The sequence below is a fragment of the Silene latifolia genome, chromosome 8 (genome assembly GCF_048544455.1).
Source record: "Silene latifolia isolate original U9 population chromosome 8, ASM4854445v1, whole genome shotgun sequence".
NCBI lineage: Eukaryota > Viridiplantae > Streptophyta > Magnoliopsida > Caryophyllales > Caryophyllaceae > Silene > Silene latifolia.
In genome coordinates this window covers 16,800,846-16,819,340 of record NC_133533.1, presented here as the reverse complement: position 1 = coordinate 16,819,340, position 18,495 = coordinate 16,800,846, and the positions used below count along the sequence as shown (strand labels likewise).

Below are 18,495 nucleotides of genomic sequence, written 5' to 3'. Positions count from 1 at the left end.
TAAATCTTGTAAAACCATACACCATCCTGACATCCACAATTCTTTACGTAAAGAAAAGATCGACGTGCTTGATCATGCATACAAGTTATAACATGGACGTGCGTGTGTGTAACATGTCATCAAATCATACAATTATTATGTGTGTTGCGTCTATTACAATCATCCTATACCCATAACGGAATTTATCACCATACTTAACATTACCTATAAATTCATAGGAACGTACCATGTATAAAACGCAAAAAAAAAAAACTACATTGTCACTAACTTTTAGCATTGTTTTTCTTAATCACATTACAATAAAATGGAGGGCACAAAAAAATTCATTTCTGAAGAAGAATTAAAAACCCATAACAAAAAAGATGATCTTTGGATCTCAATTTCGGGTAAAATATACAATGTGACTAATTGGGTCGATCACCACCCTGGTGGCGACCTACCACTATTATATTTTTCGGGTCAGGATGTTACAGATGTTTTTCTAGCGTACCATCCTACATCTTCGAGTCAATACCTTAACCAATTCTTTACCGGGTATTTCTTAAAAGACTATAAAGTTAGTGAAACCTCGAACGATTACAGAAAATTATTGTCGGAATTTCAAAAATTGGGTCTTTTTAATAAGAAAGGTCACCATGTGATGATTAGTGTGTTTGCTATAGTAATTTTGTTTTTATTGTGTGTTTACGGTGTTTTAAGTAGTAATCGCTTTTGGGTTCATATGGTTTGTGGTGTATTATTAGGCTTGTCATGGACTCATATTGGGTGGGTCGGTCATGACTCGTCACATTACCAAGTTATGGTTAGTCCTGTGTGGAACCGTTTTATGCAATTTGTGATGGCGAATTGTATGGCAGGAATTAGCATTTCATGGTGGAAAAGAAGCCATAATGCTCACCATGTTGCTTGTAATTCCCTTGAATTCGACCCTGATATGCAACATATGCCATTTGTCGCGGTTTCCACTAAATTTTTCGATTCCTTAACCTCACATTTTTATGATAAGAAAATGAGGTTTGATTCGCTTTCTAGATTATTTATAAGTTATCAACATTTAACATTTTATCCCGCTTTCGCCTTTTTAAGGGTTTTTTTTCTATGTTCAATCTTTTCACTTGTTATTGTCTAAGAAAAAGGTGCCTAATAGGCCTATAGAGCTTCTTGGGTTACTTGTGTTTTGGACTTGGTTTCCGCTCCTTCTTTCGTGTTTACCTGACTGGGCCGAGAGAATTAGTTTTGTTGTTGTCACGTTCGCAACCACAGGAATTCAACAACTTCAGTTCAGTTTAAACCATCTATCATGCGACGTGTACCTAGACCCTCCTCAAGGGAATGATTGGTTTGCGAAGCAAGTTGAGGGAAGCCTCGATATCTCATGCTCGCCATGGATGGATTGGTTTCATGGTGGTTTGCAATTTCAAATCGAGCATCATTTGTTTCCTCGAATGCCTAGGTGCCATTTTAGGAAAATCGCGCCTTTTGTTAAGGAGCTTTGCAAGAAGCACAATGTACCTTATAATTGTGTCTCGTTTTGGAAGGCTAATGAATTGACGTATAAAACTGTTCATGATGCTGCACTTGAGGCTCGCCGGTGTGACGCCGTACCGAGGAATTTAGTATGGGAGGCTATGACTACTTATGGATGAATAAGTGATCTGTGATCACTCAACTGAATTGTATTGCAATATCATTGTCGAGGCCCGAGGGATATTGTATCTAATAACTATAGACATCGTAGTTCGATTATGTTGATGGTTAAGGTCAAATCAATAATTCAATACCCCCATACTTTGTAAATATCAGCAAAATTGTACTCACTCCTAGAAAATATTATTGAGTTAATTACTATTATGCTCATAACTGAAGTTTATAGGATCTCGAATCAATCGAATCAACTTATAAGATCTCGAATCGAATCAACTTATAGGATCTCGAACTTAACTTATAGGATCTCAACTTAATCAACTTATAGGATCTCGAATCGAACTTATAAGATCTCGAATCAACTTATAGGATCTCGAATCGAATCGAATCGAATCGAACTTATAGGATCTCGATCGAATCGAATTGAATCGAACTTATAGGATCTGAAACGAACTTAAATTAAGTGACTTTAAGTGCAAAAGAACAGGGCCTTAGTTATACTCCTACCTTGAAACTAATGCAATGGTGTAACTAATAACTTTTAAACTTATATATTTATATATATCTGTGCACAGGGTCTTAAGCTACTTATTTTGATATAAGTGATGCTACTTTAGCCTTATTACTAAACTGAATTGAACTGAACATAATTTATAATAGACGTTGCTCCATAATCAAAGGAGCCGTTGAATGCACAAGTATAACATTCGAGATTCCCATATATATAACACATCCAACGGAAAAGCAAGCACATAACAATAAAAAGGTTATTAATTTGAGGCAGCGATGGAACCGTAACGCTCTATTTTACGCCTGCTAGATTTTCATGTATTTCAAACAACTATGTATGTGTGTAATTAAAATGGATTTGCAAGCTATGTACATTTTGTGAGTGATTCCTATGTAAAATTGTAGTGATCCCTAAGTAAAATCGCAATGAAATATGCTCACAAAAAAAGTTTGCAGAGAAGGAAATAAAAAGATCGAATACGGTTGCATGTGAGTAGTTGTTAAAACATTTTAAAAGAAAATCGAATACGGTCACTAGTGAAAAGAGAGTAAAAGGATCGAATATACGGTCGCGGGACAACCTTTACCTGATCGGGTAGAATCAAGATAAAGATATTTTCGTTGTCTTTTAACCTAATTTTGTAATTCTATAAACGGATTTTCTAACATGTGCCCTAAGGACACATGATAATAAGCTAATTAGGAAAATATTGTTGTGAATATTTCATGATAAATTAGAGTTGAAACTCATATTTACCATAATTAGTGTAATAATCTTGAAAATCTTCCCCAGTTCCCCTATTTAGCTTATCATTATGTGCCCTTAGAAAAACCCTTCTATAAATACCCACTTTCGTAATTAATTAGGGATTCACCTTTAATCGTCTTAGATCATCTAAACTTAATCATACCCTAGATTTAAAATTTAGTCTTTAAACTTTCTTTTAATTAGCTTAATCTTTTCATAATTATACTTTAATTACTCATTAATCTAGTTTAATTAGTTCTTTGGATTCTTGGGTTAATTGGTTACAAGATCTTCTTATTTATTTAAGATCTTCTTATTTATTCATCTATTATTATCATCTTGCTAATTAGTTGGTATAATATCTAATCTCCTTTTAATTACTTGTTAATATTTGCTCAATTTGTTAATTACTTGCTTTATATCGCCATGTTTAGTTTAGATTCCACGTTTTGTTATTGTTAGCATGTTTTCCCTAATATGAGTGAGCAGTGATTAGACTAGGGTGATAGGGGGATTATGAGGAGATGATTAGGGATAATCTATGATTTGTTAAGTATGAATATTGATTAAGGGTGTTGCTCTTTCATGTACATGATTTACTCAATCATGTACATAATTTACCACTTTACCCTTATCATTTTAACAACTACATTTTTCAATTTTCGTTACATTTCAATTCTCTCTTTGAATTTTCTGCCTCGATATCACAACCACCACCCCTGCCGCCACCACCCTTACATCGATCGGCCTCCTCTTTTGCGGCCGACGCCCAAACACCCGCCCCCATCCACTACCAGCCCAAATCTGCTTTTTAAGATGGCAAGAAAATCTAAGAAAGCATTACCGCAATGCATTTTACCCATTTTAAATTGTACTTTTCACCCAACCGGCTTTGCAATTTGCTTATACAGTTATACATGCTTTAAGTAATTATTCATTTGCTTGGTTGAATAGTATCAAGAATATTAACGCATCACTTTATGTTCTTTAAAAATTTGGTTTGCTCCTTCGATTCTAGCCTTTGTCGAAACAATTCTGTCTTCCATTAGTGTATTAAATTAATTGATTTTTTCCTAAAGCCTGATTGGCTTTTTCGGACTAAAGGTTTCATTTTTTCTGCAACAATTTTTGAAATATGGGTGAATTTAGTCCTTGTTTTTATAAACCCTAATTTAATCAAGGCTAATTTAATTTACACCTACGTACGTAGTTTGATTAAAAAAAACGATGCGTAAACAAAGGATACTTGATCGACGTGAGAATTAAGATCAATAATGAAAAAAATTGTTGAGGTTGTAACTGATCTTGAAAGAGAGAAAGAAGGAGGCTTTTTTAGAGAAGGGTAAGGTATGGAAAAATTATGGAAAAAAGTCCATGAAAAAGTAAAACTTGTTCATGAAAGAGCAATTACGTTGATTAATGGTTCTATTTCCAATTCTTGCATACTATTCACTCCAATTCTTAATAACCTTCCCTATTTACTTTTTTGTCAATTCACAATACCTTCCCTATTTCCTTTTTTGCATGTGAGGTAGTATATTTTGTGTGGTCCAAATTCACCTTCTCATTTCCTGTGTAAAAAAGGGAATAGAGAAGATTATTAAGGATTGGAGAGAGTATGTGTTTGATGAAATGCGTGAATGAGCTACTCTCATGTTTTATTGATTGTTATATGCATTTGCTATAAGATTGAAAGCCTTAGATATAATAATCATGCATGATATTTGTAGAACGACCTTGTGTACGCGAGAGCTAACTCACCTCGGCTTAGGTAGAGTCATAAGACCGAGAGGACGCAACTTATTACCAACCAAATATAACCTCAATTGATTAATTACCGACTCATAGATAGACCTGATTAGACCCTTAATTACCCCATATGAACCCGACCAGCCCTAGTTAATTTCCCCCCTTTCATTCTTTTTTTTTTCGATTATTCTAGTTCCTCGCTTTGTTTTTTATTTGCTTTTTTGTTTTATTTACGTTTTATAGTTTAGAATCGAACCTTAATCCAAACGCAAATTGTGACATTGCATTTCTAATTTAGATGTATGAACGAGTTTGACACCTCCGTCTCATGGATCGACCTTAACTTACCTCTGTACTTAGTAAAGTTTATAAATATGTTTAATAGCCAAAAGATCATTACCTCCACATGGAGATAATTGTCCGTCACTACCACCTACCATCACCGCTTTTCCACTTCTTTCCACCACCTACCATCACCGTTTTTCTTCATTTAACACCTATGTTGACCTCCATCACCTAATAATAATTCCTCATAATCCAAGCATCCCTAAATGTCCATCTTTTCATTCTCACATAATTCATAATCACAAAATCTCATTAAAGACGGCGATATCCGTCACAAGCTTGTGACGGATATCGTTTCCTCTCACAAAATACACATGAGAGGTGAGTGGGGAAGCACATGGGGGGTGTCCCACCTTGTCCCCTCTCCCTTTTTGTGAGAGGTCTTCAGCTTGTGACAGAATTAGCCCGTCACCAACAAGACGCTTTGATAATTAATTGCGTCACTCATTACAAAATTACGTGACATAATTAAAAGAATAAAAGCACCATTGTCAATTATAGTGCATCCAACATTCCCACCATACAAATTGTAATTGCATCACCACTAGAACAAATTATTCAATCAACAATTGGTCTCTCTTGTGACGGGTTACCATTTGTGACGGATATTTTGTGAGATAAAATGGTAACAAAATGGGTTAGTGGAGAAAGGGGACCACATGAATAGTGTTGCAGAGAGAGAAAAAGTGGGTACATTGTGAGGTAAAATGGTATCCGTCTTCAGCTTGTGACGGATATGTCATGTCTTCAATGAGAATTTGTGTTCAATCAATTGCTTAGATGCTCTCATGCTCAGGTTGTCCTATGAGAAAACAATTCTTAAAGTCAAACTCTACCCAACCTACCATTTAGCCTAACTCTCTTCTCTCTTAATTTTTTATGTACAACCGCATTAACGATATACCAACACAAATATTTGTATAAACCGGTTTTATACAAGTCTATTATAAAATGGTTTTGTTTTGTAATTTATTATGGATTGATTTCTTCATAATTGTATCCTTATAGTCGCATTACAAAAATCTGATAGAATAACACGAAAAAACGGGTTTTCAAAATCGACTATGTTTTTAGAGACTCAAATCGGGCAGCAGATTGGCTTACTAACAAGGGTGTTGATTCGTCTCACGCCACCACATTCTTGGACAATGTGGCTTCGTCCCTCTTACGTACCAAAAAAAAACAATTCTCCGTATTTATCATTAAAAAGACAGTGATATCATTGAGACATCGCTCCACAACTCCCCCAATCGTAGAAAATATTAACCACTAGACTACGACATCGTCTGAAAATTCTTGCATAACTCTAATCAACAATTAATCATTAACCTCCAAAATTATTGTTTAGTTACACCTACTAACATTATACTAAGAAACTCCGAACTCTATATTACACGTTTACACCTCACTACAACACGACAACAAAATCCCCAAATTAAACCTAGAAAATCCAATTTCCCCAAATTAAATTCCCAGAAAAATTCGATTGAGATTTCAAATGAGGTGTACGAAACATATATACGATATCAGCAGCACGATCGGCGTATGCGCTTCTTGTTTACGTCATCGCCTCTTTTCTCTCATTCATCTACAATTCGATCCCACATTTCAATTTCCCCCAAATTGCAATAACTCTAACCCTAAACCTAACCCTAATTTGAGATTCCCACGATCAATTTCGCAAGCTAAAAAGCCGCAAAATTCGGCTGGTGACAAATTGGGGTTAGTTTCCAAACTATTCCGATCAAAATCATTATCATCGGCGAAGTCGGCGGTGGTGATTCGCCGGAGTAAGGGAATGTCGCCGGAAAACGACTGGGAGGAGATAGAAAGAGTGGAATCGTCGCCGGCCAGGTGGACGACTCGGCCGAGTCCAGGTCGAGTTAGACCGAGCCCGGCACGGTCGGCGTCGAGTATGGCGTTTTGTTTGAGTCCGCTTGTTCGTAGTAGCCCTGCACGGCGGCGGAGTGGTGGTGGTGGTTGCGAGAAATTGGGGGTTTCCGGCGAAATTAGGGTTCCGGCGAAAGGTAAATGTAAGGGTAACAATGATTTTGGCGGGATTCCGCATTTGTATGCTGCGGCGTCGTTTTGTGGTAATAGATCGAGGAAACTTGCTGATTTTGGAAGGTTTAATGTTAATTATTGATTTTGACGGACGTCAATTACTCTCATATTCGAGTTTACGACGGATATATATTCGTTTTAAAGTTAAATCGGGCTAATGAGATATATTGGACAAAAGCGATATCTATAGGAGGTTTAGGAGCTAACCAAAAAAAATCTCATATATTAAAACGCATAATTTCATTGAATACGGGCACTATCTGTCAAAAGCTGAAGACGGATAGTACCTCTCTCACATATACAAGTGACACTATCCATGGGGTGTTTCATTTGCCCTCCACTTACCCCTTCTACTCACTATCCGTCTTCAACTTGTGACGGAATCAATCATACTCTCTCTCATCCAAATCAAAGGTAACATGGGAATGAGTACATGTTTTAAGTAAAATGGAAAAAAGTAAGGGTAGTATTTGAAATATAGTAGGGAGACTAGGGACACTTGCAAATTAATTAAAAGAGGGCCACAAATATGATGACATTGTATGGAAATACTAAATAATAAAGGTGTATGAGGGGTCTTTTGTAATGTTTTTTACCAAGAAAAGGAATGAGTAGTTTGGTTTGGATGAGCCGAAGAAGATAAGTGTTACCTTTAGTTTGGATGAGAGGGAGTATGTGGGAAGTATGACTTTTGAGTTTGAAATGAGTTAAAACTTATATCATGTACGGAGTATTAGTTTGACAAAAATATGGGTATCATATTCATACCTTAAACCCTTGAGATACGGGTTTTCATATCCAAGTAGGGGTGACCAGGTGGATATGAGATTGATACTCGGAGTATCAAATTATAAAAGTAAAAACTATGAAAAAAATATTGTAAATGAAATATTGTTCTATTTATTTCATTAACTTTTTTGTTTTCATGAGGCTTTTTGTCATAAAGGATCTAACATTTAGGCCATTTGTAAAATAGGTACCTAAAGTATTTTTTTTTTGCTTAGAAATAACTACTTTGCTTTTTCATGTTTGTCAACGCGTGTTTTACACGGTAAATATCGTTAGATTCGTATTTACAAAATTATAAAAGATAGATATTTTTAATGTACTCGTAAAGACGAATCAAACAAGGTCCCACATGAATATATTTTCACTTATGTATCGAGAGAAAATCGAAACTGAATGTTCACTTGTAAATAATATAGAAAATGAAAAGTGGTAGAGTTGAGTTGAATGTAGGAAATAATATTTAAAATTGATTGCCAAAATGCAGCAACTAACGTTTTCCGCAAAAAATAAAACCGTTTTGACTTGACGGAAAACATGAATTTTTGCTTTGTCCAGTTCTTACAAAGATAATTAGCCTCATAACGATCATAATAGCTTCTAATTACAAATTTCATCCTACTCAAATCTTAATCTTAATCCTCATCCATTATCTTACATATCATCTCCATATCCCCTTAATTCCTGCCAAATAAATTAAACTTGGTCAATCGATCACCACGACAACTCAAATTCGAACCACTTACACCAACAACAAATTCTCCTAACCACTTTTAACGAGCACGCCACTAAACAATCAGTAACCACCTTTTTTGCATCCACTAAATAATCCACTAATAAGAAAAGGGAGAAATAGACAACTAAAGTTGATAAGTTTAGGTTAGAAAGAAGAGAGATGTGTGTAAAGGTGAATATAAAGTAAGGTGAAGATTTAATGAAGCATTTGGGTGCGGTGAGGGTGCCCTGCCGCCATTTAATTCCTTGCACATGGCTAGAAAATCTCAATTTGCGCAGAGGTTGTCAAGTAATAACGGGCCTACTACCAATCCAATAGCTATGATTTGTCCTGGAAGGGGACCAGATGGAGAAGATGCACGTAAAACAAAATGTATCCATGAATTAGGTGATGGGCCTGAATTGGACATAGAAGATAGTGATGAGGACGATAATAATGCCTCTAATCTGCCACCCACTGATAAGACATTGAGTCCAAAAATTGTTGGAGATGACAAGCAGCCTGAGGCAAGACTTGATCAAGGCAGTCCTAACTCTGATGAGGAAGTCTTGCAATTGACAGATGATGATGTCAGTGCTGAAATTGAATATTGGCAGCAAGCAATAGTATGTTTCATCATGGGTGTTAATCCACCATGTGACATAATAGAGGGATTTATAAGAAGAATATGGTCAAAATATAACATAGATAAGATATCATTTATGCAAGATGGCCTGTTTCTGGTTATATTTAAGTCCATGGAGATGAAAGACAAGGTGTTGAAATCTGGACATTACCTTTTTGATAACAAGCTATTAATTGTAAAGGGTTGGACAAGTGAGGGAGAGATAAAGAAAGAAACAATCACTACTGTTCCATCATGGATCAGATTGCACAATCTCCCACTAAAGTTTTGGGGGAAGGGGCTACCAAAAATATCCAACCTAATAGGGACATACATTAGAGGAGATGTGGCCACTGTGTAGATACCTCATTTTTGCACCTCCCGCAAACCACCCGGTGATGATTGGGCCGCATGTTTGGTACACGAAACGATTTATGACAATTCGTAAGTTTATCATCAAGTGATCGCTCAAACACTTGTGTCTACCTCATAGTCGTCATCTACGCGCCGATACGGTCGTTTTGACATTAATTAGAGTACATTTGGAGTCCGGGTTAAAAACCAGTCTTCATTTTCTAATAACCGTTTAAAATGCCGAGTCAGAATGTTCTGGAATGTTCCGGATATTTCTATTTCATATTTTCCAATATTTTAATCTTTGGTAAAATATATCCCGAAATTATCATATAAAATATTAAGGAAATAAGATTAATCCGCTATTCCATAATAGACACACGGAAAATATTTCTTCCGCAGGAGGAAACTACTGAGGGAAAGACGCAGCAGGTGCTACGCCTCTTCCAAGAGACGCAGTGCTTGCTGCGCCTCTTCCTCAGTCCTTTTCTGCGTATTTTCGTATCTTTTCGAGATTCACTTCCAAAGTTTCTCCGAAAAAACTAATTTCCGTCGTGTGATTAGTATAAATAGAGACCTTCGATCTCACATATTTCTCACGCGAGTGTCCGCCCTTCTCTTCTCCCTTTGCATTCTGGACCACGTTCTTACTTTTTGGCGTCTACGTGCTTGAACTTTCGACCACGTAAGCTCGGATCTTTCTGAGTACCATCCTCGTTTTGCATGACCGACCAATTTGACCAACTCCACAATCAATCAACTTTAATCAATCTTATTCGTTTTCCTCCTAGAGGGCACTTTCGTCGTACATTCGAGTCGAGCATCACTAAACGTTAACTTAGTCAATCTCGTTTCGTCAAACATGTAAGTCTGAGGGTGTAAATCCTTCTCTTTTAATTATTGTTCTTTATTTTTGTAATCATTATTGTAAGATTTATGTCGAAAATACGCTTAAAACCGATTTGTAAAACCTTATTTCAAACCCTTTTACGGATTATCGGAGACAAACGTCGAGAAAGGACGCAAAGAATCGCCGCGCTCTTCCCGAGGCCGCCAGCAGTTCCTGCTTCTTTTCTTCTTCCTTCGTCTTTTGTTCGTCTGTATGTTTTATTTTGCTTTCAATTGTTCATGTTTCTTTCAACACAATAATTCTAATATGATAATTTTAACCTGTAATTCATTAATAACTTATCATCATTAACATCCCGACTTAAATCCCTTATAATCCATATTTGCGGGTTTTCGTCATTCAAATCAATTCGGGTTTTTAGAGGTTCGATTCATCCATACTGAGTCTTTGGAATTCATCTTTGATATATTTTCATTCGTTATTTATCGTTGCCATCATTAATTCGTCTTTAACCTAATTAATTTGATTAGTTTGTTTAATTTGTATTTGTGATTAACCTTGTTAATCTTGTAAATAATTCATCCTAATTAGTTTTTATCCATGTTTTTGTTGGGAAATGTGTCCTCAACAATAGTGCGATCACATGATTTAAATATCATTATTAAATCTCATACTAAGAATACGTGAGGGATGATTCTTTATACAGTCGACTGACCGTCATTAATCGGTAATTATTGGCTAACTAGAGTTTGATATTACTGTCGTGTGACGGTGGTGGTCAGTTGATCCCTTTAGGTCACACCTATAGGATGAGGCCCAAATAGATATTTAATTAATTGTATGCGATACGAATTAATTAATTCCTTAATTGTGGGAGTGCAATTTTGCGTCTTATTTTAATGTGATTAAATAAGATTAAATTTAGTAATTAAGTGTTATATTACTAAATTAGTTGAGGTATTAATATAAGTTTTGAGGTAGAGGTAATTAGTTATTTAAAGTTACAAGAAGTTGTAATTTTAACTAACTAGTAATTATGGGACCCATTATATGATGATATAATGGTAGTATACTACTCAAAACGTGGAGTGTATATTATATTATTATTTGTAATATTTAAGTGTTAAATGATTACATTAATAATTAAATATGTAAGATAGTTAAACATATGACTATAAACATTTGTGGGACAAATGACAAAAGGCAAAAATGGACCAAATAAGGATCAAAATTTCGGCCATTATAAGAGCACAATAGATGCTCTTTTGTCTTATGTTGATGTTGGCTATTGTGTGATTGTGACATATCACACTAGCCTTTACATACTACATCTTACACCTAGGCTTCCTACACTCTACCTACACTAAACAAAGAGTAAAAAACAAAAAGCAAAGATTCCTACATGGTGATAAAGCCACCGGTTTTTGGCTCACCATTTAGAGCATTTTGTTGCTCAATTTTTCTAGTATGCTTTTGCTTGTTTTTCTCTAGTTTCTCCCTCGTTTGAAATTGCTTAAAAACTCTCCATAAATACTAATACACATCATATATATTACTTGAGATAGTAATACAAGATTATTAGTATTATTAAGGTAATATTTCTACTACATATCTAGTTAATATTAGTAGGAATTTTTGGGATTAATCTTGGGTGCAATTTATTGGAGTGGCTTCTATACTTGGAGTCTTAGGAGGATCATCCATCATTATAAGCTCAAGAACAAGTGAAGGAAGGTGACCTTACTTGTGCCCATAATTTCGAACCAACCAACAATGTAAGGAACATTGTTTTTCTTATAAATCTTTCATTTTGTTATGCATGCACTAGATCTAAAGAACAAATAATTAATATGTTAATTAGTTCACTATTAGAGGAGTCTAATAATAGGTATATGAACCTAACAAGTGGTATCAGAGCATAAGGATGTTGCATGCATAATCGGTTATTGTTTTTCCGAGTTAAAAGGTTAACATATAAAACTAAAAATTTGTGATTTATTAGCATAAGCCACGAAATCACCATGCATGTTATATATTCTGGTCCTAAAATGTTTTTAGGTCATTTTTATGATTTATGAAAATTTATTGTTCATTTTAAGGATTTTTGGTCATTTTATTACATTTTTATGACTAAAATGGGAAATAAAATGCTAAAATGAGTTAAACTAAGTTTCTGACCTTGGAAATTTTATATGACCTCACATGCATATTTTAAAATTTGTGTGTAAAAGGACGAGTTAATTTGATTAATATTGCATGATTTATGATTTTTATGAGATAAAAATGGATTAAAAGAGGTAAAATGGTTAAAATTAGTTAAATTTCGAATTAAGCCATGATCTTTTAATATGATGTCACATGCATAATTTACAGAGAGTATGTAAATTTGTAGATTTAATGATCTTACTTTGCATGATTTATGGATTTTTGAGTAAAAATGGCATAAATGGTGACTATTTTAGAAAAAATTAGCTAAATCATATAGCATGGCTTGAGAAAATTATTTTAAGTTGTATTAATATCCCACTAATCAGATCTAAAGTTGTAAAAATTATTGGTTTAATTTTCGTATACTTTATACATTTTATGAGATAAAATCGATAAAAATGCAACTATATTTTCTCAAAATTAATTCGAAAATTTTAACCATGATTTTTGACATTATGAGTGTCATGGATTTATTCCAGAATGTTCAAAAATTTAAATTTCAAATTTTGAAACTTTTATGATTTAATTTGGATTTATTTCATATATATTGTGTTTTTAAGGTAAAAAATGAGCATAAAATTAAATCAAGTTGAATTATTGTCAAAAATTTAGTGATGACTGATTTTTGAGTCCTAAAATGTGTTAGGATAATTAACTTGAGCTTAGATGTGATTTAAGTATTAATTAGTGATTTTAAAAAGTTATTATCACGCATTTCCATGAAACCGGGTTATATGTACGACATAAATTAAATAGGGCGATTTGGCACATGATTTTGTATGATAGGTACATATTATAATGCTGCATATTTCAATTGTTGAATGTCTTTTATTTATGTAATTTTGAATTATGTAATTTTATCTTAGTATGGCCTTAGTTTAATCAATATTACCCGTAATGAAAGGAAATATTGATTCGGTTGTAATTTAATGTGATCTCGTATCACTTTTATTTTTATTTTATTAGTTTTTCCATTTTACAAATGTATAATAGGAATAGCTTTGTATTTTTATTATTATTTGTAATTATGGAGCATCTTCAAAGACGGTGTCATTCGGAAAAGTGATCCGACGAAGACGGTGTCTTGGGAGGCGTGCCACTTGAAGATTCAAGGGACCATAGGATTTGGTTTCCGAATATGTAATAGATTATTTAATTTTCTATTTTAGGAAGGCCATACTAGGAATTTTATTTATTGCTTTGCATTTCTTTTAATATGTTGCATGCATTGCCAAATCGCCATAACAACACATGCATATCATATCGAGTTATCGACCGTGTCAATTATAATTATCGTAGTTCACCGCTTTAGTTCACTCAAAATGTGATAGATAATAAATTGACAAGACCTCTCACATATAATAATTGAGATAAAGCCTTACCAAATAGTAGAAACTCATGAAGTACCAATTTCATGAGGGAGTTAATCCGGCTTCACCGTAATACAAACCTTGTTACGTTGGCGAAGTGGGGTAGTAAAAAGTTATTACATCGAAATTTGGATTGAGCTCAACGGAAGTAATGTTGACCGTAGTCGCATGTGTTCCGGGCTAAAAGATGAGAATTAGAGTAATTTTTATCGACCGAGAGTTCTAAAAGTAGAATCGATTAAAGAGTTAATCCACCGAGTTGATATGAATTTGGATCTCGGAATCATTTATGTAGTTGGGTGGAGGTCACTATATAAATGCAATGCTTGTAGTTAAATTTACGAGTATTATTAAAACGATAGATGTTAATTATTTCCTTCATTTTCGTTTTTGTAGTTAATTATACGCAATGAATTCATCTAATACTCCTACACCAATCACCGTTGAAACATGGCTCCAATCATTCGATAAAAAATGCTCCGAGTATGACAAATGAAACGGTTAGAGAATTACACATTGGCATTAGTGAGGATGGAAATATTTGTCTTTTTACTACTTCTTCACCTCCCACTCACATACTCATGCCTACCTCTCAGATAAGAGGATCATATGAGGGGAATCTCACAGATTCCAAGATATCCTTGTTTGATGAAACAAGGAGAAATATCAAATTAAGTGGGAGTTCTAGCAAGAGTGTCCTTGCAAATGAAAGGAGTATTGGTATTAATAAAGGAAAAGCAAAGAAAGGTAAGAAACCCAAATCCGATTGTGAATTGGAAGTTGATAGTGAGACTACCACAAAACCAAGATGGGTATCCAATCCTACCATGAATATCATTATTTTAATGTCATGGGCCAATGAAAGCATAAATTGTCCCAAGTATTTGGATGATATCAAAGTTGGGCTTGTTACTCCAAGTGGGACTTGGAAATGTGGAAAAGCTAAACAAGAGTGATATGAATTTCCGACAATGAAATGGAGCTCGGGTAGCCGCCACTTCAAAAGAAATTTATGTACTTGTTTTTGCTAATAGCTTTGAGTTATAATTTACATAATTGTTATTATGTATCCACTTAGTCTAAATCATTATTTCCATTTCTATGTGAGACATGAAAGGATCTATATTTTGTCATCAAAGACAATTGTTGTATTTTATTGAAAATAGACATGGATGTGAGCCATGTCACTTATTTTTATGATACACAAGTTTTAGACAGTTCCAACTCATGTAAAGATATCTACATAATACGATCCAAAAGATTCATAACTGGTAATCCAAATGATTTGTACATTTGATTTTTCAATTAGGGTACGTAAATGAGAAACGCATTAAACGCTAGTGTCGACTAGATTTAATAAACCATATGATTTCAATCATATGGAATGTGCGAATCTTGTCTCCTTTGCAATATGATTTGTACTTCCTTCAGTAGTAAAGGAAAACGAGCAAGTGATTTGTTAGGACTAATACATGCCGATGTATGTGGTCATATGATCATCACCCAAGGAGAACCTATGACTACTTCGTCACTTTTACCAATGATTTAAGTAGATAAGGGTATATTTACTTAATCAAATAAAAGGTGAAGCATTTGAGAGATTTGAGAAATTTCTAAAATGACGTAGAGAACCAATTGAATAAAGTTCTAAGCATTACGACCCAATCGTAGTGGCAAAGATCTAAGTAATAAATTTGATTTATTAAAGATGGATTATGACCTAGCGTCACTACCCATAAGATCAAACTAATATGAGTCGGTTTGAGTTGATGAACTCAATTTTGGGAATTTGCAATCCAAAACGGACAAGTAATTCTAAACGGATGGTCAACCATGAGATACCTAGAATAGAGAGTCTATTAAACCATATGACATGAATCAGACTGTCACATTATATGTATCAAGCTGCCATGTTTGGGATGGCCTTTTGATTGCTAATACATAGTCTAAGTAAACTCCTAATACTCCATTAAATATATATGTTTGTGACTCACAAAGCTATCTCTCATGAATATTGATATATTTTTGAGAGATAGAGTGGGAGTAGATTGAATCATCACAAACATCTTTTATAGTTGAAATGTTACTTTGTGAAAGTAATAGAATTATAGAGTGGGAGTTGGTATTGAACTATTATCTATGAAGATAGTATGAAAGCATAGTTCAGTGGGAGTTTATCGCACATGTCTTATTGTTTAAAAAGATTACTTTGTGAAAGTGATAGTATCATGACCTTGTTACATACGAGCCGAAGCATTACAATCCGAAAATTGTTACTCAAGAGTAGATTTACTTTTGGCGCGGGTCTCCTCAAAAGTAAAAAGAGCTCCAGAGTACTCAAATGCATAAGATTTACATAATGATGTTAATCAAGATAAATTATGTTAGGAATTGCCGCATTTCATTTTCATGAAGAATGACAAATAAAATTCGCTTTTCTAAAATGGAAATTTAGAGAAGGAAGTGTTTGAAACACAAAACCTTAGATGAAGATCTAAAAATCCTAACATATTATGCGTAGCTATCTTAAGTGATCACAAGATGGTCTTAAGCTAGCATTAAAGGATTATACTTTTCGTTCATGTAATAATAGTGAATGGGTTCATTCACATGATTGAAGAATCGTGATTATACATGAAGTTAAGTGGGAGCTAGAATTGTTTCTCTATGTCTTATATGTTGATAACATATAACATATTGAGAATAATGTACCAATGCTCTCTTCTGGCAAGAGTGATTGGGAGACTTGGAAAGAGGCGCAATATACTTTAGATTACCGAATTTATGTGAGAGTATATTGGCATAGAGTTGAGAGTCTTATGAGGATAAGATCTTTCGTATCTGTTGTAACATCAACAAGGTTGAATGGCTTATTCATGATGATGAAAGTGGAATGACTATGATGGAATCATAGTCGTTCACTGAACCCATTAAGTTGTTGATTACATGAAATCGATTGCTAATGTTTCCGCCATTAGAACGATTATGTAAGCCAACAGACGCACGTGCCATGATGTGATATATGCTGAGAGCATAATAAGTCAATAACAAGATAATTCCCATCATATGGCTTGTGAGAGCCTTAAAGAACATCCTTAAGATTCTTGATAAGAATTAAGGATTCATTCATATGTTTGGATGATAAACTAAGTTACGTGTTGAAAGGTTACACAAACTTTAGTTTCCAAACCAAAAGGGATTTGTTGAAATCCTAGGGTGTCTTATTGACAAAGGAGTAAGAGACTAAGAAAGGTGTTTTAGTTTCGCGCATTGCAAATTCTACAATAGGATTCTAAGTAAGTTGTAATAAAATGGTCATCGTAGGGATTAAGGGTGAATCCCTCTACAAATGATTTTGTCACAAGTTATGCGATAACAGTGGGAGCTTCTTTCAAGTTAAAGAGCCCAGGTCTAGTAAGAAGTCTAGACACATACTTAGATAAATTCATGTCATTGGAGATGACATTGAATGGAAGGAAATAGCAATTAGTAAAGTTGGAATATATGGATATCGGGTATATCCACTTACCAAGCTTGTATTGCATTTTAACTAGTGTTAATAATACACTAAAGATTATAAAATATGAAGTAGTAATAGTGTATTGACTGTTCATATTTGATAATCACATTTATCGTTTGAGTTTTATTAAACTCACCCTCTACCTTGTCGTATCCGAATGGGTTGTAGAGACAAATTGAACCTCATTAAAGTGAACTGGATTGACATGGTATTCGCCCCTAGTTACTTATATAAGGTGACGTCTCTAAGTGAATGGAGTGTGATGCGATTGATGGCAAGTTCAAGTGCCATAGAGTCATATGGGATGACTAGTCGATCACATAGGCAGACTGTATGGGACAATCTGTCGGGCAGTGACCGCTTATAGAGTTCTGATAATTCATATAGCCTGGTCGTGGCAAGAGCTACTATAGTATTCTTATGAGTCAATTCTTTTGACTAGAGACTATTCGCCCAAGTTGGCACAACTTCTGATTAGCTTTGATTTATACTCTACGATTTCGTAAATGAGGTCAAACTGGGTATATTTTGGGTTATGATGGACTGTGGCTGAACGAAGGGAATAGGGCGATAGGAATTGTCCACCCCTTGTCAGGGTTGTTTGAAATCTCAAGGCCACTCGAGGAGTAGTTAACTGGAAATGCGTGACCACGCTCGGAAGGTATCTATGATGGATAATTCCGGTCAGACAGTTAATCTCCAGATCGAGAAAACCACTCAAGATATGATCAAATGTAAGTACGACCTGCAAGACACCTTGCATTGAGTGGGAGATTATAATAGGACAAGAGAATTGGTGACGCACACTTGTCGAGGACAAGTGGGAGATTGTTGGGAAATGTGTCCTCAACAATAGTGCGATCACATGATTTAAATATCATTATTAAATCTCATACTAAGAATACGTAAGGGATGATTCTTTATATAGTCGACTGACCGTCATTAATCGGTAATGATTGGCTAACTAGAGTTTGACATTACTGTCGTGTGACGGTGGTGGTCAGTTG

General features: G+C 34.6%; 1 protein-coding gene and 1 pseudogene across 1 annotated transcript; both read left to right on the top strand.

Annotated features, from left to right (window-relative positions):
• The first annotated feature begins 246 nt into the window (after positions 1 to 246).
• On the top strand, positions 247 to 1,857 carry LOC141596509 (acyl-lipid (9-3)-desaturase-like; annotated as a pseudogene).
• A 4,551-nt stretch (positions 1,858 to 6,408) lies between these two features.
• LOC141594165 (uncharacterized) lies at positions 6,409 to 7,167 on the top strand. The gene has a single exon (XM_074414344.1). The coding sequence runs from the start codon at positions 6,495 to 6,497 to the stop codon at positions 7,140 to 7,142; it is 648 nt and encodes a 215-aa protein (XP_074270445.1). The 5' UTR covers positions 6,409 to 6,494; the 3' UTR covers positions 7,143 to 7,167.
• The last annotated feature ends 11,328 nt before the right edge of the window (positions 7,168 to 18,495 follow it).

What these genes read in the sequence shown, in the direction of transcription:
- LOC141594165 (XM_074414344.1), top strand. Translation starts at nt 6,495, where the DNA reads ATGAGGTGTACGAAACATATATACGATATCAGCAGCACGATCGGCGTA.